Genomic DNA, 26,132 nt, shown 5'->3' on the forward strand with positions numbered 1-26,132 from the left:
TAAACCAAATCAGGTGGTGGAAGTTCTTGATGTGTTTATAGACTTATTGTGTAAGCTTTTAATGTTACGCCTGTAGAACTCCCAAAGTCTCTTTATACGTTTTGACATGCAACTAATCACCAAATTTGGAATTGGCTGAATTAAGTAAACAATTGGATAAATTGTTGAGGGCTGGCTCATCCAGCCCTCTAAGACCTTTTATATATGGTGCTTTAGTGTGTGTGTGTGTGTGTGTGTGTTTTTTTTTTTTTTCAAAAGAAACATGATGGTTCTTTGTGAATGTTGTGGATTATCATACATTGAACAATGCCACTATAGAAAACTAGTATCCTTTTCCTAAAATGGAGTTGTTTTTTGATCGCTTATCAAAACCCGCCTTTTACAAAGATGGACCTATAATCAAGGTGCTAGTAAGGGTGGATAATAAAGGGGATCATTCAAAAACAATATGCATGATTACGTACGGTTCCTACGAATTCTTGGTGATGGCATTTGGTTTGTCTAATGCCCTTGCTACTTTTTTGAATTTTGAGGAGTGATAAATTCTATGAATATATTGACCGATTTGTGGTTATATATCCAGATAACAATGTTATTTATAATGATTCTTTGGAGGATCATTGCAACGCTTTAAAGGAGTTCTCTAAATTGTTGAAGAATCAGTTATATGTGTTAGGTTTGGTGTATTCCCAAGAGGGGGGAGGGGTGAATTGGAATTTAAAACATTTTCCTAGGTTTGACATCAGTGCATTTATAACCTAGGGTCTATCTATGCAATTCCAAATGCGCAGATAAATATAATGTGCGAAAGTTAAAATCATGCGCAACATTCACCAACTATAACATACATGTGCAGGAATGTAAATTGCAGAGAGATAAATAGTGCACACAAGATATGCTATTAGGGTTCAGTCAACTGTGCCTATGTCCCCCTCTAGCTTGTAAGACCGAGGATTCCATTAATTGCTCACTTAACGGGTGGAACGGCACTGATTATAATCAGGTCAATTAGCACGGGGCTGACCTCAACCTTTACAAACTCCCCTTGCGAGGCAGAGAAGGCCCTATGTCAAATTCACAAGGCTGACCCCAACTTGATCCTTCCGGGCTAGATCAAATCCTTTCAGGTCACGCTTGGAAATACAACAGTATTTTTCACAAAGTAACTAGTACAATGATTATACTTTCATGTAAAGCAGATATGTACCCCAATACGCGCATTATACTTAATCAATTACATACACATCAACAATGTAGGTAAATGTAAGCTCAGTGATGTGTATCTTTATGCAAGCAACACTCAACAAGATATGATAACAAGTATGCTCAAGAGTGTTCTAAGACAAGCTATGTCTTTGAAACAATTTATATCAAATCTCAATAACAAATTAGGGTTTCTAAGATGCTAATCAGATAATGAAAGTATCTTTAAAAGATTTTCTTCAATAAAATGAGCACAAGAATAGTTTGAAAAAGTATTATAGCTTGTAGAAAATATTTTGCACAACAAAATCAAAGCTATATGACACTTGCAATAACAATGCAAATATCCTAAGTTTGTTAGTTTATCCCAACACAAGATTTATTATGTTCAAATCTGTGGCATAAACTTTGCTAACTCTCCAAAAATAATATCACACTCAAACAATCAAATGGGAGTATCTAGCAAAGTGTAGCAATCACAAACACTCAAAATACACTCTCACAAACTCAGAATGTATCAACAGAGTAAAGATTTGAGAGTATTTGGACAAAATGAGATTTTGAGATAGAGAGAATTTTTGCTAATTATTTTTGGCTAATCTCATCTTAATCCTTACAAATGAACCTCTATTTATAGACAAGGTAAAAAATATAACCGTTTGGGATCTATTGGGTATCATTAGAAAAGTTCTAAAATGCTTAGGGAGTATTAACCCAAATTAACTCAATTTACAGCAATTAAATTATTTTTAACTCGCCAAGGTTCGGGTGGCTGAACCGAGGTTCGGTCGCCCGACTAGACTTAGTAATAAAAGGTGTTCAATGCAGTTCAGTTGCCCAGATTCAAGTTCAATGACCCGAAACTAAGTGGAAACATTTCTTCGTTAATTCAAGTGCTCGATCCTACGTTCGGCAACCCGAACTCGTATGTTCGGTCGCCCAGGGCTTAATTTGAACTAAATTGTTTGGTAGCCCGAGTTGGTGAAAAGTCCTTTTCAAGTGGTTCGGGCGCCCGAGGGCAATGCGTTCATTCTGGTTAGGTGGCCCGAACCAAGGTCAAATTGTTGACTTCGGGCGCCCGAGGTGATTTGTTCACCTGGGGTTCGGTCGCCCTACCTCACTCATTTTATGCCTATTAAGTTCATTTTCATTTCAATTAATTCCCTTGATATGTTAAGTGATTATGAGGATTTTGTGCACAATGTGTAGGGACCCAGGGTCTTTTCAATTATACCCAAAAACCTGGTGTTGGTCGACCGAAGGGTGCCCTAAGGCCATTCGGTTTCTATGGTCAATTTATGACATTTTTAAGCTTACAGAAACTTACATGCATAACATGCAGAGACTATTACAGACCATATCCTAATTACTATTACAGACTCAATACATTACAACAATTAATAAATATTTCGAGTCTTCATTTTCTTCAAGTTGTCATGTTCCATCAATATAATTTTCCTACTATGGTCCTGCACACAAACTTGACAAACGTTAAATATCGGAGTATTTGTCATAATTAAATCAGGGTATGACCCGTAAGGTCAACAGTATAACAAGAAAGTAAAGTGTGAGTTTAATCACTAGGAAGTAAGTTCTTGGGACATTGGTTGAACAAAGGAAAAGTCATAATGGATGGAAGGAAGGTAATAAAGGCCTCCCTTGATTGGCTTGCACTTTCAAAGGTTGTTAAACTATGATTGCTTCTTGGTTTGGTTAACTATAATGAAAATTCATTCAAATTGTATTTGAAAGCATGAATTTTAAATTTTATATTTTGATTTTGATAGATTTAAATAAATTTTAATATAATTTTATATTATATCTCATTGTATCTAATACTACTCCAAATATAAAATCCTGTTAAGCATAAGTTCAAGGTATTCAGGAGAGTTGCCCATTAACATACCAATGAATTTAGTTGTGGGATGTTAGTTGAATGAATTTCGTCCTCATGGTCAACGTTAGTAGTATTTTTTTTTTCCCTATTTTAAAAAGGGAGAATAATATAGCAAAATAAATTAAATACGACGCTTAAAGGAAGGTCTGAAACCCGTGCCATGCCATTTACTGCGGCGTCACAGCAATAATACAGTCGCCAAGACACCTCAAGTCGCCACCAACTGTACCCGCTCAAAAACGCCGCAGGATAATCTGCTTAACCCCGACCCCGACGAAGGCGCCTCCCACGCGTTCCATGGCGCGTGTCTCACGCCCCTCCTTTTACTCAAGCCGCCGGCGACGAAACACAGCCACTCTTATAAATCCTAACGTCGTTGTCCCTGACTACTCTGTGTTTCTTGCCTTCTACTTCCAGCGAAAGAACTTCTAATCTCAATACAATAACTCCCTCTCTCTCTCTCTCTCTCTCTCTCTCTCTCTCTCTGAACTGCTTAGTACGTGCTGGGTTTGTGAATGGCGGAGGCGGGGAAGTCGGCGTTCGACGGCGATGCTGCGTCTGCGCTGGTGACTGAACTCAGAGGCGCCTTCGCTTCCGGTAAGACCAGGAGCTATCAGTGGAGGGTGACGCAGCTCAAAGGCCTCGTCAAGATGGTGGATGATCGCGAGCGCGACATAGTCGATGCTCTTCGCGCGGACCTCTCCAAGCCCGAGCTTGAGTCCGTTGTTTATGAGGTTATGTAATCCTTTACTTCTTTAGTTGTGTCGAAATTTTCCTATCTGTTTTTTAATCATTCCCCATTTTCACGACATGCTCTGCTCTTGTTTATTTTTTTTCCTCGCTCTGATTTTCTTCATTTCTGTTAGATTTCGTGGTTTTTTTTGGTCCATGTTTTGAGAAAATCAGATAAATAGATGCTGTCGTTGATTTGCCCGGTGAACCAAATATGTTTTGACCGGTCTTTACTTGAGTTAAATCTAGTGGTTTTGATGTTTTTCTGATTACTGAATATATGGTTATCTGAAATTAGTTAGTTTATGTTTCCAGTATCGTCTCTAAGAAATTGATAAATGGTACAGATTTTTATTGGATGGAGAACAAAATTACCTTTCTCTTCGCTTGACTCCTGCGCACTGACACTTTGCAACATAAACAACCAATTTTTCCCCGTTTTTTCTTGTACGGATATCTTCGTTTTTATGCATATACAGTTTTTTGTTTTATGCCTTCATGAGCCAGAGCGAGCAGTTTATGTGACAGGAATATCTCAGTCAAGGATTAAACCAAATGGGACTAGGGACCATCTGGACTCTTAAATGTATCTAAGGCTTGAGGAATTTGTGTATATGGGGTCGGCTAGGAGCATTTATGACTCACCCACCTGTTTGAATCCCATAACGAGGTTGGCCAATAATTTGGTTTTTCTCTCAAAAAATGTTATTTATCCATTGGTTGGAGCAAATTTTTTTAAAAGATGGGAGATACTTTTTTGAAGGTACACCAGAGGTACATATGGACATAAGATACAAGCTGATAGAAAGAGGGAAATACGTGAAAGAAGGTGGACAAAAATTCCTAACCTAAAGGCAAAATGGTTATGAGAAACTTAGCAAAGAGAAGTGTCCCAAATCCTGATGTGGTGCTCCATCAGGGCAAATTTATGTAGATTGGCTTGCTCACTGAAATAGGCATGTTTACCAGTTCATGCTGTACATCCCTGTGGCTTGACAGCTTGTTTTTTAAGACCAAAAGTTCATTTTGTTTATGTATGCTTCTCATGTTATATCATGTCCAATAATTTTGGAATTTGGAACTTTTTCAGTTTTCAGGTGTTTCAGAAATTGGGACTTAGTGGAGAAGATATTATGGATGATTGGAAGAAAATTGACTGATGAATTTGAGTTTGGGACAAGTAATGCATGTTAGGAAGGAAGATATGTTCTGGCTTTGTTTTGAATAATCTTGGAAACTCTCTGCGAGGAAAAAAAAAAAAAAAAAAAAAAGAGAAAAGGCAATAATCTGGAGATTTTTGGAACAATATGGTATATATTTTTTGAATTTTGAGTATCACTGAATGATTTAATAATTATAAATTCTATGTGATAAATTGCCTCCTTTGAGCTTAACTAGAAAGAATGTGAAATAGCAATGTCATAGCTTGGCTTAATGTGGAGGATTTGCGCTAGCATTAGATGGAATAATCTGGAAATTGTTTTATTATGATTGTCTATGATTATGCAATTAAACTTTCCAAGTAAGATACCATTGGTCAACATATCTGGGCAGTCAGTACAAGCAGTATCTAATAGTGTATTGACATAGCAGCTGTTTATAACTCTTACAACTGCTCCAATTGGATTTTGTGGTATTTGTCTTTTTGGTAACGTTACAGATCAGTTAGCATTTCTGTTGATCTCATTCTGGCTCACTAAAAGTAAAATTGTTTGATAATCATAAGAGGTAAAAGATACATTAAATCATGTTGAATATTTTTATAAAGATGCTACTAGTTTTTCCTCTCTCTCTCTCTCTCTCTCCCCATGCCCCCTCTGTGAGTGTGTGGAAGTTAGGAGTCATACCCTCTTGAAGCATTCTTTTCTCTTGAAATTTTCATTCTGTACTGTTTTGTTTTTACTCTGATAAATGTTTCTTTTCCAAAATTTGTTTGGTATGCTTCTTTTTACAGATTACTATGTTAAAGAACTCGTGTACACAGGCTCTTAAGGAGTTAAGTGTTTGGATGACTCCAGAAAAGGTATTTATTGTCTTAACCTCTGTTACAGTAGATTTTTCTGTTGCTTTTCATGTTGTCTCTGAAATGCTCATTCAGATGAGCATAATTAAATGATAATTCTCTTCTTTTTTCCTCTTCAGGTTAAAACTTCATTAACAACTTTCCCTTCATCAGCAGAAATAGTCTCAGAACCACTGGGTATTGTGTTGGTCATTTCAGCATGGAACTACCCCTTCTGTAAGTTGGCAACCCAGTCTGACTTCCCTGTACTAAAGTTATGTATCATGCTTCTCCAAAAAAAAAAAGGGAAAAAAAGGAAAGAAAAGACAAGAAAAGAAAGAAAAGAAGAAAAATGAAAAAAAAAAATTGGATAGAGGTTTTCCCCCTATACTCTATGTCTCTATCTATCCATCTATTATACCTTTATGGCTTTATCTGCTGAGTAATAATTACAGAAGTTTTAAAAGTACTTGAAAGGAGCAGGGGCCCAGTCGTAGATTCAAGATATCATGAGAAAATCCTTACTTTGGTGACCAGAAGATTAACAATAACAGAAATCATTGTTGATTATCATGTTGATAACATTTTCTATGGAGTATGCAGTATAGATCAACAAATTGCCTGTGGGATTAATGTCCAAGTTTTGAATCCCTTCTTGCCCATATGCGTTCTTTAACTGAGCACGGGGAACCAGAAAAAAATTCTTAAGTTTCATTATATGTTTTTCTTGTTTCATTGTGTTGTGTTGCTTTGGTGTTGATTTATTTTTCCTTTGATTCTCTTAATTTTTTCTTTTATAGTTTATGGCAGAAGCGTTTTCACTTTTATTTTCCCTTTTCTTATTTTATTCATGATTTTAACTCATGTTTTTGTTCTTCCCCTTGATCTAAATTATCTGCATAAAGGATCAAGATTTTTGTTGGTCATGCTTGTTTCTTTTGTTTTCCCTGTTCTCCAATGTTGTATGCGTACATGCATGCACCAACTTTAATGTACTTTGCAAATAATTTTATCTCTGCAACTGTTTGGAATAATATCTATTAGACAGTATGTTGATGCTTTTGCAGTCATTGATAGTTTCCATAGGATGTTAGGAATGCAGTTCAGAAAAGCATGATTCATTGATGCTGTTGTGTCCAAGATGAGGTACCGGCTGTATACTCTTCATGTAGTGTAGTCCTTACAAGATTTCAAACCTGGACACTGCTGAAAATTGAAATTACTTAGGGTTTGTCTGGTATTGTTGCTGTTTTTTGTTTTGTTTCTCCATAGTGAAAAAACTGATTATAAAAACGCGTTTGTTTCTGTTGTTAGTTTTCTATTTCTGTTGTTGGTTTTAAGCTATTTGTCAAAAAACTGAAAACTAGATTTTATGATTTTTAGTTGTTTTGGCAACTTGTTGGCAGACACTTTAATATCCAAAAATAGTTTTTTTGGATTAAAATTTATTTATTTTATACACTTTTAAATTAAAATCAACATGATAATATGAATTTAAATATAATTAAAAGAAAAATATATATAAATTTCAAAAATAATGATAATGCCAATTGCAACAACAAAAACTATAAAACCAAGCCTTAGTCCCACTAAGTGGGGTCGGCTATATGAATCTTTTTTCGCCAATTTATGCGATCATGGACCATTTCTTTTGATAGATTCAAGGATATTAAATCCTTACTATCTCATCCCAAGTTATTTTAGGTCTACCCCTACTCCTTCTACTGCCCCACACAGTAATTAAGTCACTTTTCTTCACAGGTGCACTTTATGGTCTACATTGCAAGTGTTCATACCATCTGAGTTGTCCCTCTCTTATCTTATCTTCTATAGGAACTATACCTTACTTACCACGAATATGTTCATTCCTTAATTTATCTTTCAAAGTTATACCACTCATCCATCTAAGCATTCTCATCTTGGCAACTTTTACATTTTGAATATTACGTTTCTTCGTCGCCTAACATTCCGATCCATATAGCATAGTTGGTCTTATAGCTGTCCTATAAAACTCCCCTTTCAATTTTAAGGGTATTCTACGATCACATAGCACACTTGAAGCACTTTTCCATTTTATCCAACCTGCTTTAACTTTATGCATTACATCATCTTCAATTTCTCCTTTAGCTTGCATAATAGATCCAAGGTGTCGAAATCTACAAGTTCTATTTATTTCTTCATCATCAAGTTTAACTTTGTCTCTAATATTCCTCCTATCATTACTAAAATTACATTTCATATATTCTGTTTTATTTCTACCTATCCTAGTTTCGTCAATTAATATAATAGCATCTACGAACAACATACACCATGGAACTTTCTTTTGAATACTCTTAGTCAATTGGTCCATCACTAAAGCAAAAAGATAAGGACTCAAAGCAGATCCTTGATGTACACCTAAGGTAATTGGAAATTCTCTAGTTTCTCCATCTATAGTCCTTACACTAGTCATTACTCCATCGTACATATCCTTAATGACATTGGTATACCTACAACATACATCCTTTTTTTCTAAAACCCGCCATAGAACTTCAATTGTCATGTCCAATAAATTTTATTTTTATTATATAAATTTTTTTAAATGTAATATTATTTTCAATTTTATTATTTTAATCATATTTTTATAGTATTTGGATTTAAAGATGAAAATGAGCATTTTTTTAATTAATTTTTAAATTTGTATTAGTTTTATAAATGCTAACCAAACAAGTTGCTGCTGGTTTTCAGTTTTTAGTTTCTGTTTTTGGTTTTTTGGTTTTTGTTTCTCAACTTTTTGGTAGTGGTACCAAACGGCTCCTTAAATTGTCATTCGGTTCTGGTTTGGTGTTATTAGATGCTTAGTTGTTGATGTGGCATATGAATTACTAATTTCGTTCCTTATCATCTCAGCCTTTATTTTTCTTGGTCTTCTTTTTGTCCAACACCTTCAATTTGAAGTCTTGAACCAAATTGCTTGTCATTGCAAACGTCCTAGTCATCATAAAGATTTCCTCTCAACTAGAAATTATTTGTTTATTTATTTTTTAAATTAGAAGTGCAGAGCACAACAAATTAGTGTTGACCTGTGCCTGCTTTCCTTGGGCATGTTGAATGAAGCCACAATAAGTACCAATAAGATGAACTTATTTATAGAAGCTACAAAACCTTAAAGTGATTAAATAAATTAATGTAGGTGAGACCCAATGATAATGTTGTTACACCCAAACCCTAAGATCAAAGGTTCAAGTCACAAAGTAATCGTTCCAAATTTAGATGCAAGACTATGCATATCTTGTTCTCCCTACACATATGATAGAGTGATATTGTGTAAGTGCTTTGTGCACTTGTTCTTGTATTTGTTTTTTCTAAATAACTAGTAATTACGTTGAGATTGATATATTTTGATAATTCTTAGTATAATTTATATTTGTTTTTTTAAAAAAATCATATTTTATGATAAATTGTCTTTATTATTGATAAATTGTCTTTATTATTATTATAAATTAAAGTAGGAATACTCAAAAATTATATATAAAAATTTCTATTTTCTTTGAAACCATAAAAAAAAGGACATGTGCAATGGCACAATATTGATATATGGGCATGAAAAATCCTAAGACATCATACAAAAGAAACACACTAATTAAAGTTATATAATATTATATTTAAATATATTACAGTGTATTACTGATCACATAACACTATATATGGAAATTTAATAAATAAAGGTGTATACTATTTTTTCTTTTTTATTTTGTAAAATATCTAAATTTATGTTTGAAAATTTCACACAATTTATTTTAGTTTTAACTCAATCTTGTATTAGTCTTCTTTTTGTGTTCATTTTCATTTTGATTTAATATTTATAGTATATTTGTTTAATAGATCACATTGTTCTTGTAACTAAATATAAAAGAAAAAAGTTACATGATGCAGATGAAGATAAATCAATCCTCATCATGAAAATAATTAAATACAGTTAGTATTGAGTAATTATGTAATAGTTTGTATAAATTTAGTATGCTATTAGAATAATTATTTTAATATATTATTTTAAAAGAGACGGTGGACGTAATATTTTTTCCTTTTAGATAGCAAAAAGAAAATATTAAGGGAGAGCAAAAAGAAATTACGGACTATAGGAGGACAAGAACCCCTCAAAAGAGAAAAACCAAAACAAAAGACAAACAAATAAGAAACAATCTAAATGAAAACTAATCACTTTCTAACCTTCTCTATACCAATTTATTGAATGTTGCAAGTTTGCTTATTCCTGACATCCCTTTTTCACATTACTGATTACTCTTACCACCATCTAATTGAATTTCTTGATAATTCTGGATCAGACAGCCACAAACCCATCTTGTTCGGTAGTTGTTCAGCTTCTAAATCCTTCTCATTAATTCCACATTTCCACTGCAGGAGAGACAGGGGTAGGCAGAATACTATCCCTAAACTGATCGCTCATCTGCCACTTTTATCCATTCCATTATCCTCAAATAGGAATACTGTCTTAACTCTCTAACCCTCCAAGTGACGTTGCTGACACATGGGAAATATCACTGTCATCAGAATCATACCCATAATGTTTACGAGACTTATCCAATAGTATGCCACCATCACCAGCAAACTCACTATCAAAATCACTCTCATTATCAAACACATCACGTCAATTTTTATTTTCCTTGAGACTAACGGTTACAACCATCCATATTTCCTTCTAAAATTTACTCATCCGACAGCATAAACCTTGGTTGCCTCAACCTTTTTATAATCATTACCATCAATGAGAGACTAATCTTTACCATTATCTCCCACATAAGCACTCCCTAATCTTTGCTCCGTGTCTATTTTCAAACCCTTAGCACCTTGCACTCAAGACTCTCTAGCGACATTCTTCTAGTAACATTCTGCCCTTCCTGATCCTTGCATGTATTCCCAGATTCCCACCTTGGGTGGTGGGTGAGTTTTTGCTTGTGCTAAATTGGGGTTTTGGCAAGAGTAGGAAGGGAGAAATGTTATACCATAGTGCAATTTTTGCTATTTTGTGTACTATGGTTTTAAAGGAATGTGAGAAAATTCAGTGATTGCACAATCTTTCTTTGCCTGTTAGGTATAGAGCAGTGTTCTTGGCCTCTCTCTAGGCCAATTGCTTAGGGATTTTATAATTTTTCTGGTTGTTTTCTTCTGTTGTTTGGAGGACATATTGTTTCTTCTCTTTTTACTCTTTGGATCATTGTCAATATTATTTGTTTTCTCTTATAACAGAAACATGTATTCCCTGAGTCACCAGCCACCATGTTTGATTTCTGAATGCCCATCAGTGTTAACAAGTCCCTTTTCCCCTCTGTTTGAGCCATTTGATGGATCCTTGTGAGGTCCTTTTGAGCAATTCTCTTTCACCTGAGAATTTTTTCTTCTTCCCACCTGTGCAGCTGTCCTACTTGCAAAGCACAGAAACGTATCTGCTTTAGGATTGTTACAATTGAATTGCACATTACTACTCACCACCTGTTGCATTAAGCAAATCCCCAGAAACTCACATCCAAATGGAACATTCTGGGCCTTGGAAAGGCTCCCACAATCTTTTGTCCTATTACTGTTATGTGCTTCCCCATACACAAATCCTTGCCTGCTGGCACTCAAGCAGCATTCTGCCCCACCTGCATCTTTCCACTGCATTTCACGCATAATCATTTTCAATCTGATGCCTCGACCTCACTCCGCAATGGAGCATTTTGTTGTTCTCACTGTACTTTCCACTGTTTTTTCTGTAGACCTGAACCAGCAACAGCCATAGTGGGAGAATTCAGCTCAACCAGTGAACAGAATACTTGCAATAATCTGTTTCAGACTCTCCTTTAGACCCACTTGATCTAAATGCAGAAAAAATTTCCCATTCTTGCCCCATCCTAAACCATGCTCTAGGTGCAATCGGCTACACGAATCCTGTTCTGTCAATTTATAAGATTGTAGGCAATTTTCTCTGATAAGTTAAGGGCTATTAAATCCTTACTATCTCATTCCAAGTTATTTTAGGTCTATCCCTATTGCTACCGCTAATAGTAACTAGCTCGTGCACTATTTGGATTATGTTGCAAATGTCAATCTCAGATACCATCTGTGATGCCCCTTCCTTGTTTTATCTTTTGTGCTATGTCTAAGCAACCGCGAATGCTCATTACTTAATTTATCTTTTAATGATATACCACCCATCTACCTTAGCGTTCTCATTTTAGTAACTCTTACCTTTTGGGTATGTTGTTTCTTAGTTGCCCAACATTTTGATCCATATAGCATAGCTGGTCTTGTAGGTGTCTATGAAGCATTATTTTTTATTTTAAGGGTATTCTATGATCACACAACACGCCCGAAGCACTTCTCCATTTTACCTACCCTGCTTTAACTCTATGTATAACATATTCTTCCCTTCAGCTTGCATAATAGATCCAAGGTATTGAAATTTAGTGGTACTATTAATTTTTTTACCATCAAACTTAATCTTTTTTCTGATATTCTTCCGACCTTGTCTGTACATTTTATGTATTTTGTCTTATTTCTACCAAAAACCAAAGACAGTTCATCAGAGAACCATTTTGCAGCCATCAAACCCTAGGAGGTCCTCGTCTAATGACTACAAACTGGGTTATACTCGAGAAAAAAAAGAAAATCTCCTTCCCCAACTTTCTCAATCGAAGAATTGGACTGATACTTGCCTGGTTACTCCTCCTGTCTTAGCATGCATCAACCATAGTGGCGAACATCAAAGATTAAGAGAGCTACAAGAGTGAAAACTGAAATGACAGCGGGACTCATGAGTATAATTTAATAGTTTTGACACACAACTCCTATACGTATTAGTAATTAAACATTAATACAAATTGTGATTCATCAGCTAAAATCTTTGTAGTTGTTATTTTCTTTACTTAACAAACAATCAATGAGTTTCTTCTAATTTTAAACAAGTTTGACCTTTTATTATATAGAAGCTACTTCTAATTTATTCGTAGTATTTTAGATAAAAATTATTCCTAATATTTACCTTTGAAAATTATATTATTGTACATTTGAATGGTATGAGACACCTTACAAAAGTTTTAGGAGATGTCAGAGAGTTGTACCTATTCTGTATTTTTCTGGTGACGTATCTTGTTTTTTCAGCATTTATGATTTTTTTTAACTAAATGAACTTTTTTTTTTTTTTTTAAGGTTTAAATCTTATCCTATCCAAAATAGTCTTTTTAAATGTAATTTTATCTAATTTTAGTTGAATATAATTTTTAAAAAATTTTTTTTGCCTTAGTTTTAGAGATAAGGATATTTTTGTCCACAAAATGATTTACACTTTTCATACTCTTATCTATATCAAAGACTAGAATGGCATATATTCTTTTGAAACCCAACAACACAGCGATGCATTAAGCTGTCTTTGATCATATATATATATAATGGTGATCTTTCTTCACAAAAAAAAAAATAAAAAAAAAAATAAAAATTGTATAATTGTACTGCGTTGTTTAACTCTAGTTTTTCATTTTTTGGAATTCTTGTACTATTGAAGAGCCTGCACAGATGATTTGAGGCTCTCTTCATATTTTGGCCTTTATTTAATTTTTTTGTATTTTTCATAGGGATATTATCCTTGTCTTCTGTACAGTTGGAAAAAATGGGAGGGTAAATGTGCTGTTAAGTGTGAAGGTTAATAATGAGCGATGCTGAGTTTTTGGCACATTTTTGTTCTTCCTTCATTATTACTCTTGTTGCCAGTGTCTCCTAGAGAATTTTGTTGGGTCTTTTATTCTACTTAAGGGCAACAAACACGATTTTAAATATGCTCAAATACTGAATAATTTGATCTCTACTTGGTATTTATACCAGGATTTTGACTTCAAAGAGAAGTGCATCCAGTGGGGTTGAATACAAGCAGTGCATCGTTTCTGAATTTTAAGTGTATCATCCTTCCCCATCAAAACTTAAGTAAGCATTTTATCTATTTGATAAACGGCAGAGTTGTCAGATGGTCGAGCATATGCAATAAATTGAGGAACTAGCAAAGAGTTTTTATGCAGATACAGGCCTACATTGCATTTCCTAAGTATTGTCATTATAGTCATTGTATTTTGAAGACTAGCCTGTTATGGTCCAGTGCCTACTGGGCTCCAACAAAAAATGATAGCATGTGGTTAATTATGGAAGAAATGATGTTATTCTTTTGGAGATTAGTCCTAATAATTTGATCATTTGGAGGAATCTGCTTTTAAGGAGCATGGCATCTTTGTGGTTCTGTATGTAAAGCTTGACAGATGACTGTAATGGGAAAAATTAGTGTGGTTTAACGTTTAAGTTCATGCTCATGAAATGAAGTCTAAATTCTAGAGTTTGGGGAAATTCTGTGTCCTACATCTCTTTATTGCTTCTTGAGGTTTGCTGGACGCTGTTAAATTTGTAAAGTGTCATGGTCAAGAAATGGTTCCTTGGGTTGGGGCTCATATTTTGTGTTTCATGCTTGATTATTGAAATGCTTTGAGACATTGGCACTTTAAAAATTAAATGTTTTTATGACTTCACTTATTTTGCTGAGTTCATTTGAGTCCTCATATGTTCTTGGCTGTATAGAAAGTAAAAAATATTTTGCAGAATATAACAAGGAGGCTGACTTACTAATATATCACTATTTTAACCATGAAACTAAGAGATGGAAAACAGCCCCTTCTGAAGTTATCATCATCATAATCTTCTTCTAGCAATTGAGATGTGCCAGAGCAGTGTAGCTACTAGCAGGTTTCACAAAGCGAAGTTTTCAAGAACTCATGATGAGTCCTAATCCCTCTTCCAACCGGAGTGGTAGTTCCATGTGGTCATCACTAGCATTTTCAATCCTGATCTATAGATCAGTGCACTGTCCAATTTGTTCTGCATAATCTTGAATTTTGAGTCCCTCTGTTGTCATCCCTATTTGGGAAAAAACATCTAAAGTTCTTCATACTACATTGGGACATCTTCTTCCTGGTTTATATTTAGGGCCGCCAGTTGTGCAATCCTCAGAGTAAACTGTAAGCTTTAAATAAACTAACTAGTCAACCACTAATGCAGTAATTATTATGAACAAAAAAAAAAAAAAAAATCTTTTGTAGGGTATGGGCAGAAGTTTTTGTTGTATTTGGTTCTTTTGGATTGAGTGAATTTTCTCATATATAGATTTGGCCTTGGCCCTTAGTACTGGGCTTGTGAAATCCTGTCACTTTTGAATACCATTACATTGAACAACTCTTGGTTCTCTTTGGCAATACAAACTATGAATACTTTTACTTTACATCTCTTTCCATTCCGTTAGAATTGATTTGATTAACAAGTTTGGTTAAAGTTATCATCAGCTATCTTTATTTATTCATATAACATGCATTTCTTCGAGATTTTTTTGGCATACAAAATTGTGAATGTAACAAATGCGTTTCTTTTCCATTTGTGTACAAATCTATTTTCTTTTCCATTTATATATTGTTAGATTACCACTTTTTACCACTTTACCTAAAAAGCTTAAGCTATTAGGTTGTGGGCCAACAATGTATATCAAGCTTTAACACTCCCTCGCACTTGCAGCCCAAACAGCACATGGAGAGATAAAACACATCGGTAGCACCTATTACATGGAAAACAATAATTTTTTATTTAAATGGGAAGCAACAACACTAGAATCCAGGGGCCTCCTAGTAACCAGCTCTAATAACATGTTAGATTACCATTTTATCTAAAAGTTTAAGCTATTAGGTTGTGGGCTAACAATGTATATCAAGCTTTAACATATATGAAATATATTTTGCTTCGGTCTGGTTTTGTTCGAACTGATTAATTTTAGTGGCTGATCATTTTTGAATCACTTTATGTTTATGGGAATGACATGGAGCGCTACAAAGAACTAATGTAACTATTTCTTTGATGAATCTTTTCAGTGTTATCTCTTGATCCGGTTGTTGGAGCTATTGCAGCAGGTAATTGTGTGGTTTTGAAACCATCAGAAATCGCTCCGGCCACATCCTCAGTCATTGCAAAATATTTAGGGGAATATTTGGATAGCTCTGCGATAAGAGTTGTTGAGGGGGCTGTTGCTGAAACATCTGCATTACTAGACCAAAAATGGGATAAGATATTTTATACAGGTCTGGATCCATTCATTATTTATTTACATTCTTGGTCTATTTTAGAGTCTAATGTTTTATTTTATGTTTTAATAGATAAGGCTTTAACCCTCTCTACGTCCCTTTATTTTTCTTATTATTTACCTTCTCTTATTTTCTGTTCTCCACGCACATCCAAAAAAAAAAAAAGGCCGTTAATTTTCAGAAGGAAAGGGCTGTGAGGGGTCATGGGTCACATATTTGGCAAAAAAGGGATTATTGTGCACATTGTCAAATACCATTGTCTCTATCCCACAATGGTACAATCTGATTCCTTTATTTACAGCTTCATACAAACAGAAAAAACAAGTGGCTATTATCACAAATGGCAACAGCCCGAATGCTGATGACTACTGTTGTTTCCTGCCAAAAGTAGCACTGGACATATGTCTGTGCACTCAGAAGGAAAGAAAAAAGAGAGAAGGAACGGCGAAAAAAAGTGCACAATTTTGACGCTTGAAACAAAATAAATCCTGTGAATTTAGTACAGCTAATATTGTATCTCTTTAAGCTCTTTGATTGTTGATAAGAACACACAGAAGTCGCTAGTAAGACTGGAAATGATTGCCTGTGATGTCTCTGCAAGATAATTAGGAGACAATGGTTTACTATTTTAATCAATGAAGGGAATGGACTCTGGACCTATTTCTCACTTCTTAGATCAGCTCTCTCTATACCAGTTCAGTCAGCCCAATTCGATTTCTTCTTGAAGAAATTCAGGCGGTAGATGAACAGTCATCAATATGCCAAAGATTGAAAAAAAAAAAAAAAAAAAATTCTGGAACCTGATTAAAATGATTTGCGGTTATAAGAAAAATAAATAACTATGAATAATTGAATTAATAAAAACAGACTTGTGTCTGCCAAACAGCATGCTGGCAGCCGGGTACAATGGTTGACCATTAATATAGGTCTTTGCAACTGGATTGAGTTCAATCTATGAATTCACAAAGGTCCATTTGTTAAAAAAAGTTTGGTGATATGATGCGCCAGTTCCCGTGGATGTTGCAGTTAGAACATCGTAGTTGGACCATGGTCAGCCGGTCTGGGTCTTGGAGTCCATGAGTACATGCGCACACATAAATGCATATCTCTCTCTCTCTCCCTCTGTATATATATATATATATATATACACATACATACAAACGTGCTGGGTTATTGGACTGCTGCTCTGCTTAAACATCAATTTTGGATTGGGTTAGATATTTTATGGAATTGATGAAATTACTAGGAATATCCAAGATAAGATCCCTTGGTATATGTTGTTTGCAGATGATATCGGGTTGATTGATGATTGTAGGAGCTGAGTGGAATCTAAGTTAGAACTTTGTAGAGCTACATTATAGTTTAAAGGGTTTAGGAATAGTAGGAATAAAACTGAATATATGAAATATTATTTCAGTAATGTAAGGAGTAGCAATCGAGAGAAAATTAAACTGGATAATCAAGAGATTAATAGGCTTTTTTGTTCAAAATGCTGAGCAACTAAGAAACAACATATACAAAGAATGAAAGTTGCTGAGATGCATATACTAGGGTGAATGAGTGGTTTAACATTAAAAGATAATGTTAGAAATGAACATGTATGCAAAAATTTTAGGCATTGCACCGGTTGAAAACAAGGGAGGGACGACTTAGATGGTTTGGGCGTTTAAAACACAGACTTAGTAGAACACTTGCGAGAAGTGAGTTAGTTATGGGTTCTGACATGAAAAGGAATAGGGGTAGGCCTAAAATTTCTTGGAATGAGGTAGTGAGGAAGGATTTAGTAGCCCTTAATCTAATAGAGGAAAATGCTCTGGATTGGGTGAATTGGCGGAAAAGGATTCATGTAACTGACCTCACCTAGTGGGACTTTAGGCTTGCTATTGTTGTTGATTTTATGGAAATGAAAATTGTGAAAACCAGATTTATTCAAAGCAATCTAGTATCACACTATATCACCTGACTGCATAACATGCATTTGACCATGTCATTACAAGATGAGGCTGTTCAGGTGGGTATATTCAGTCTTTTTTGAGATATTTCTTTGCAGGGGATATACAAATTGTTGCTTGTTGTCTATTTTGATTCTTCAGGTGTTAGCCATTAAACCCAACTATAAATATGCATTGACCATAAAATTATGTGATTATTTGTTTTACATTCCTGAATGCAAGCTATTATCAAACAAGTAATCCTCCAATCATGCAGGAAATGGAAAAGTGGGATGCATTGTCATGGCTGCTGCTGCAAAGCATCTTACACCTGTGGTTTTGGAACTTGGAGGAAAATCTCCTGTTATTGTTGACTCAGACATCAATTTAAAAGTAACAAGATGATAATCGCGGTTCTGTTGTCATATTTATTTGCAAGTTGCCAATTATAGTGCAGTGGCTGCTGTCTCTATACTTTATGAATTTGTCTCTCTTTTCCCAAGGTTGCTACGAGGCGGATAATTTCTGGGAAGTGGGGATGCAATAATGGGCAAGCCTGCATTTCTCCTGATTACATTATAACAACGAAAGATTATGCTCCAAAGTTGGTAAAGTTAACTATATGTAAAAAGATGCTTTTGATCTACAATTTGCAATTTCCATTTAAATTCATTTACCTGATTCCATTTTCTCTCCAGGTTGATTCTCTGAAATGTGAATTGGAGAAGTTCTATGGTAAGGATCCACTGGAATCAAAGGACTTGTCCCGCATTGTGAATTCCAATCACTTTGCTCGCTTGACTAAGCTGTTGGATGATGATAAGGTTTCCGGTAAGGTTGTGTATGGAGGTCAGAGGGACAAAATCCAACTGTGAGTTCTGCGGGGTCATCTGTGGATCATTTTACTGCTTGTTAGTTTATTCAAGCTATATGGGATGAACCATTTGACATCATTGTTGCTTTTTCCATTCATTGCAGAAAGATTGCCCCCACTGTACTGCTGGATGTCCCAGAAGATTCCATGATCATGAAGGAGGAGATATTTGGTCCTTTGCTTCCCATTCTTAAGGTAGGAACCATTCAACCAATACAATCCGTAGAAATGGTTTTTTATTTCAATGCTTAACTAAATTATATAGACTTCGTGCAAGGACTGATCTCGAACAAGCCACACCAAAGGTGAGGCACGTTGCATCTTTCCACTCTGGATAAAAAATGACAGAAAACTTGATCCTGATTTTTTTAAGAAGAAATTTTGCAAAATGATGAAGATCCCATTCTGGAAAGACTGCAGACTGGCAAAAAAATAAAATAAAAAATGAGCTGCTTATGTCATGTAGTTGCTTTATTTAGGAGTAGCCATGAGGAGCAGGAAGTTGTTGAAGGGAAAATAGTCTTGTCTTTGTAGAAACATAGAAGATGCCAAGGAAAAATTGTTTAGTAATATTATTTACTTCTCTTTCTGGTTTTAATGCATTTTTATTGCACATTATTATGATTTTATTTTTCCATTGATCTGGAAAAGGTTGACAAAATCGAAGACAGCTTTGATTTAATAAATGCTAGAACAAAGCCACTTGCGGCATATATGTTCACCAACAACAAGAAGCTCAAGGAAAAGTTTGTATGGACCGTCTCTGCAGGGGGGCTGATTATCAATGATGTTGCTTTGCATGTGAGTTTTCTTTGCTCAACATTAACATCTATGCACATACATTTAAGTGCATGACTTGGTGCGCTCTAGATGTGAACATGGACTTTGTTTCACAAAATGGAATGAGGCAGAAATAGAATAGATATTGCATATGTATTAAATAAGTTATGAAAAGGTAGTGATGCATAGTTTTGTGTTATTCTAACATGGAATAGGATAAGAATAAAATATGCATTCTCATTGTGAAATTTGAGAACATTTATACCTTTTCTATTATGTTCCGTGGATAAATAATTTTTTTTAATTATCAATTATGATGATGACACTAACCTATTAAATCTCTGTAGCACAACCATTTTATTTCTAGGAATAGACATTCTGTGAACTATTTTCTATTATGTTCCATGGATAAATAATTTTTTTTAATTATCAATTATGATGATGACACTAACTTATTAAATCTCTGTAGCACAACCATTTTATTTCTAGGAATAGACATTCTGTGAACTAACTCTGTGTTTGGGAGCATTACTAATTTGGACAAAATATAGTTAAAATTATATTCAACTCTACACAAATCCAAATTCAAGCCCCAAAATCCATGCTCCCAAACACTATCTAAAAGTTATGGTGCTGAGTGTTGGTGTAAATGTATTATATGAAAAAGTTGCAGCTGGATTAGTACTTTACCAGGTTCCTTGTGTGCTGAACATTGTCCATATTAGCTAGGGTGTCTTATTTGGGATGTGGGGATAATTTCGAGTTGGATTAGATCTAGAAGCAGTAGTCACTCAGGAAATTGTCATGAAAGAGTAAATAATTTATTGGTAATTATTTAATTTGGGGGGCTAGGGAAATTGGTTTTTGTTGAATAATTGGGTAAAATGGAAGACCTAAACTTAATGATAGGTCTCTCCCTTTATTTATTATATGTCAAGTACAATGAGAATTGACCATAATGCCCTTACTAACTTACACTTATTATAAGCCGAACTCTAACAATTAATAATAATGCTAAATGACTAAATAACTATTAACACTCCTCATCAAGCTAGAGCATATGTATCATATGCTCCTAGCTTATTACAAATGAATTTCACACGAGCACCTCCCGAGGCTTTAGTGAACAAATCAGTAAGTTGAAACTTAGACCTCACATGAGTGGTTGTAATGAGCTTCTGTACAAGTTTCTCTCGAATAAAATGACAATCAACTTCAATGTGCTTTGTACACTCATGGAAGATAGGGTTGGAGGGAATATGAATAGCAGCTTGATTATCACACATCAACTCCATAGGCTGAGAATGTGGAAAACGTAGTTCTTTTAACATGTTCTTCACCCAAACAAGTTCACATGTAGTGTGCGCCATAGCTTTGTATTCTGACTCAACACTCGACTTGGCCACCAACAGTTTGTTTCTTACTTTCCAAGACACCAAATTACCATCCACAAAGATACACTACCTGATTGTGGATCTTTGGTCAGAAGGTGACCAGGCCCAATCTGCATCTGTATATCCCTGCATATGAGAGTGACCCTGATCATTATATAAAAAATCACTCCTTGGTGCACCTTTGAGATATTGCAAAATTTGAATTACTGCATACTAGTGACTTGTTATCGGGAAATCGAGAAATTGACTCACTACTCTTGTTGCAAAGGATATATTTGGTCGGGTGACTGAGATAATTCAACTTTCCAACAAGTCTCCTATACTGACTTGGGTTAGGTAACAAATCACACATGTCTGGCACTAAGTTACTATTGGGGTCCATGAATGTATCAACAGGTTTGGATCCCAACAACCCTGTCTCATCTAAAAGATCAAGAACATACTTTCTCTGTGACAATACAGTTCCTGTAAGAGATCTCAATACTTCTATATCCAAGAAGTACTTATGAAGCTTGCTATGTAGGGAAAGCTTTAGGTCTTGGATGCCTCGATCATCATCACCAGTGATCACAATGTCATCCACATACACAATAAGCAAAATTTTGCCAGATGGAGTATGATGATAAAAAACAGAGTGATCTACTGCGCACCGATGAAGGCCAAACTCAAGTACTACAATACTAAAACAACCAAACCATGCCCTTGGAGATTGTTTTAATTCATACAATGATTTCTTATTCGTCATGCTGAGCTTGACTCCCCTTGAGCAATAAACCCAAGTGGTTGCTACATATATACCTCATGAATATCACTAGGTAGGAAAACATGCTTCACATCTAATAGATGTAGAGGCCCATGACAAGTGGTGGCTAAAGAAATGAACAAACGTACTGAGACAAGTTTAGCAACCGAAGATAATGTGTCTAAATAATTGAAGTTATACACGTGAGTATACCTCTTAGCAATGAGGCAGGCCTTCAAATGAGCCACAGAATCATCAGGATTGACTTTCACAGTGTACACCCAGTGACAACCAACCATAGACTTATTAGAAGGAAGAGGTACCAAATCCCAAGTATCATTATCATGTAGTGCACACATCTCTTCAATCATTGCTTTCCTCCACTCAGAATGAGATAGGGTTTTAGAAATCTATTTTGGAAGAGCAATGGAAAATAAAGTACTAACCAAAATGTAATAAGAGGGTGACAAGAATCATGACAAACAAAATTAGAGATCGGATGTTGGGTACAAGTGTGTTTACCTTTTCGAATAGCTATAAGAGGATCAACATCATGGGAAATAAGATCATCCAACGAGGGCACTAGAGGCATAGTTGAAGGAGGCACTTCCCCCTTGAGTCGTCGTGTGTATACCTGCAAATTGGGATGATTCAAGCACCGAGAAGGACTCAAACTGGATGAAGATTTAGGAGGATTGGGCATAGATACTAGGTTTGGATCTGGAAGGCAAGGTAGAGGAAGACTCATTAAGGTCAACAAAACTCAAGGAATCAAACTCAAAGAAGGTAAAATCAGCTAAGACGAAAAATCGATGTAAAGTAGGACTATAACATCGATATCCTTTTTGAGTGTAGGAATAGCCCAAAAAGATACATTTGATAGCACGAGGATCCAACTTATCCATTCTTGTAGTTAATTAATGGAAAAAGGACACAATTGAGTATATGAGGAGGAAGGGAGAACAAAGGAGCCTTAGGGAACCAAATATGGGATTTTGTCGCCAAGGACAGAGGATGACATTTTATTGATGAGGGAGCAAGCTGTGAGTGCAATATCACTCCAAAAAACTTTGGTGACATTCATTTGATATAATAGGGTACGAGTGACTTAAAGAAAGTCTTTTTTTTCGCTCTGCAACCCCATTTTGTTGTGAAGTGTGGGCATAAGAGGACTGATGGATCATACCAGAGCTAGTCATATGAGTAACGAATTGGGTACTGAAGTACTCCTTAGCATTATCACTATGAAGTATCCTGACTGGCATATCAAATCGAGTCCTTATTTGGGAATAGAAGGCTTGAAAGACATAAAACAATTCAAAATGATCTTTCATTAAATATAATCAAGTCATCCTAGAGTAGTCATCAACAAATGTAACAAAGTACTGAAACCCCAACTTTGATGTGGCATAACTAGGACCCCAAATATCGGAATGGACTAGCATGAAAGGACTAACCACTTGTTTGTAGACTCGGTAAGCACAGGGAACACGATGATGCTTGCGCAATTGACAAGACTCACACTCAAGATTAGACACAAAACTCAATGTAGGAACCAGCTGTTTCAACTTGTCCAAGGACGGACGACCAAGGTGACAATGAATTTGAAGTGGTGTAGCTGCGACTGTGCAGGAAATGGGTGGAGAAGGCGACTCAAAGTAGTAAAGTCCACAAGCCTCACATCCTGTGCCAATTGTCTTTCTCGTCTTCAGATCCTAAATAGCAACAAAATCAGGAAAGAATGTGACGGAACAATTTAGTGACTTTTTAAGCTTGCTAACTGGCATGAGATTGAAAGGAAATTTAGGAATGTGTAAAGCAAAAGAAAGAGAGATGGAAGGAGTGAGATTTACTGTTCCTATCCCCTTAATAGCAATAGTGGACCCATCAGCTTGGTTGACTTGAGGTAGATTTTTAGAATACTAAAGAGCAGACAAGAAGTTGGTTGCACCTGTTATATGGTCAGTGACAGCTGAATTGATAACCCAAGGACGACTAGTAGGAAGGATACTAGATGACATACAAACTGTAGGATTACATTTATGGGCAAAATACGCAATGTGAGAAGATGCTTTTTGAGATGACTGATACTGGAGAAACCTTGAATAATCCTCCTTTGATATAGTTACAGTATGGGGTTCACTCAAACAATTGATTAATGAAGGAACCATACTTTTGGGATTTGCGAACTCCATCCCAACATTCACAAACTCAGATCAATGACCATAAGATTAATTGTTGGAACAATCGGAACAACCACGAACAAGGTGACCAACCATGAACAAGTCACAAATAAACCGGTACAAGACTGCCACAGCACCAAGAAACTCAAAACTCAGCCCCAAGAAAGCAACTCACAACATTGAAACAATTGGAGAAGTGAACTGCTAAGACTACCATGGAGAAATCACCAACTGCCATAGCCTCACAAAAAATAGCTTATGAGCACTACCACTGCTCCAAGAAAGTCATCAATGACAGTTGCTAACACCGAACAACAACTGACGAATTACCATGAGTTCATGGTTAAATAGAGATTGAGTCTTTGAGCAAAACCCATGTCCAACAGCTTGATATTTTGATATATGGAAGGATTTCGATCATTGAATAAAAAAACGCAGAAAATCCTACTGTTTCAGACCCACTAAACTCAATGACCAGTGATAAACTACTTCACGAAGCATCAAACAATCATTCCTTGGGTGCCACACTTGAACAATTAAAAAAAGTGAGATCTTTGGGCAAAAAGCATCACGAAAAACTTCAAAAACATGTTAATAGAGAGATTGGATCACTGCTGGATCATTTCAGGTCAAAACCATGCCTGAAAGTGGCTTCACACGCCGGCGTGTGGGGTCAGCCCTGGCAGCCTTTCGTCCGGTGCGTGAGGGTGTGCAGGACACTGCCTGGAGGTTGGATTTCAGAGGGGAGCAGATTGGCAGTGTCTGTGGGTGACTATGGTGTTGGTTTTGACAAATCTATAGTGGATATGATGTTCTTGAACTGGCAGTGTCGCCCAGAAAATTCCAGCGACTGGTCTGAATTTCTGCTGCTGCTAGCTGTTTTCTAGGGTTATAGTATAGCTAAAAAATCTTCTATGATGATAGACATGCAGTGGATTTTAGGTTTCAGGCTTCGGTTTGATGGTGGTGGTAACACTTAGGGTTTAGGTTTCAGAATCATACTCTGATACCATGTTAAATAATCGGGTAAAATGGAAGGCCTACGCCCAATGATAGGTCTCTCTATTTATAATATATGTCAAGTACAATTGGAATGACCATAATACCCTTACTAACTTACCCTTATTACAAACCAAACTCTCAACAATTAATAATAATACTAAATGACTAAATAACCATTAATAGTCTTCATTCTGGGGTCAAAAAAAAGAGAAGCAAAATTTCACATCGATCACATGCCACTCAAATGAAACAGTTAAATTCTAAAGTCTCTACCGAAATTTTTTTCTTAAAATTTTTTTGGGTTCCTCCACCATAGTGTGTTTTGGTGTTGCTTTGCATTACAAGCTTTTCAACATCCATTAGTGAATGCACCATAGCAGTTTATACAATATGCACATCCGGCACTAACCAAATGTCTTTGTAAATGTGATGGGTGCAGCTTGCAGTTCCAACTTTACCATTTGGAGGAGTGGGGGAGAGTGGGATGGGTTCATACCATGGGAAGTTCTCTTTTGATGCTTTTAGCCATAAGAAGTCTGTTCTGCACCGAGGGTTTGTCGGTGATGCAGCGCAGAGGTACCCACCATACACGCCTGGGAACCTAAAATTATTGAAGGCTCTATTGGGCGGTAGTATTCTTGGCATAATTCGTGCTTTGATTGGATGGGCATAAGGTTCCTAACTTGTTGCATGTAATTTGTATTTTGTAATTTTTTCACCTTCACATCTCTCTCTCGCATCTCACTCGCTACAGGGGGGGCTCTTGTGCTCTCATGAATGCGTGCAGACTATTTAATATATAAAAATAATTTATTAGTGTTTATTTATTGTAGTTGCCTATTTTTCTATTTCTGTATTTTCCTTTTCTCATGAGCGCTCGATATGCTTTTGTTTATTGCTTTTGGGGAATAAGGCTTTTGCAGTTCACAATTAGCTAGACGATTAATCGACTTCCGAACCCATAAAAAACAGAGTGGGAAGTGGACTTGTGGCATCCGGTAGGCATGTAATCGAGTTTGTTCACTTGTGTTTTCGCTTTGTTGACTTCCCCTCACGGGTTTATTATGAAACTTGCTGAATGACTAGGGCTGAGCTTGGCACCCCTTATGACGTAAAGCTGGGTGTAGGGCATGGGATACAGGTTTTTTCAGCTTCGACTTTTTAGGTGGATTAAGAATTTTGTTAATAAAATAAAGTAAAATATATTTCATTGCATCATCTTGAAATACTATTAGCTGGACTTCATTCGAAAT

At 35.7% G+C, this 26,132-nt stretch overlaps 1 protein-coding gene across 2 annotated transcripts; it reads left to right on the forward strand.

The window, feature by feature from the left end:
* The first annotated feature begins 3,267 nt into the window (after positions 1-3,267).
* LOC131161962 (aldehyde dehydrogenase family 3 member H1-like) lies at positions 3,268-25,706 on the forward strand. 2 transcript variants are annotated; one of them, XM_058118037.1, is made up of 10 exons: positions 3,268-3,834; positions 5,787-5,855; positions 5,975-6,071; positions 15,764-15,970; positions 18,182-18,297; positions 18,408-18,512; positions 18,603-18,775; positions 18,883-18,973; positions 19,430-19,579; positions 25,319-25,706. In XM_058118037.1, exons 1-10 carry the CDS (start codon positions 3,616-3,618, stop codon positions 25,550-25,552), a joined length of 1,461 nt encoding a protein of 486 aa, XP_057974020.1. In that variant the 5' UTR covers positions 3,268-3,615; the 3' UTR covers positions 25,553-25,706. The 2 variants fall into 2 exon arrangements, with proteins under 2 accessions (XP_057974020.1, XP_057974019.1); XM_058118036.1 differs by having other exon boundaries at positions 3,288-3,834; positions 18,408-18,775.
* Positions 25,707-26,132: the final 426 nt, after the last annotated feature.

Source organism: Malania oleifera, chromosome 8, assembly GCF_029873635.1.
Source record: "Malania oleifera isolate guangnan ecotype guangnan chromosome 8, ASM2987363v1, whole genome shotgun sequence".
NCBI classification, from domain to species: Eukaryota; Viridiplantae; Streptophyta; class Magnoliopsida; order Santalales; family Ximeniaceae; genus Malania; species Malania oleifera.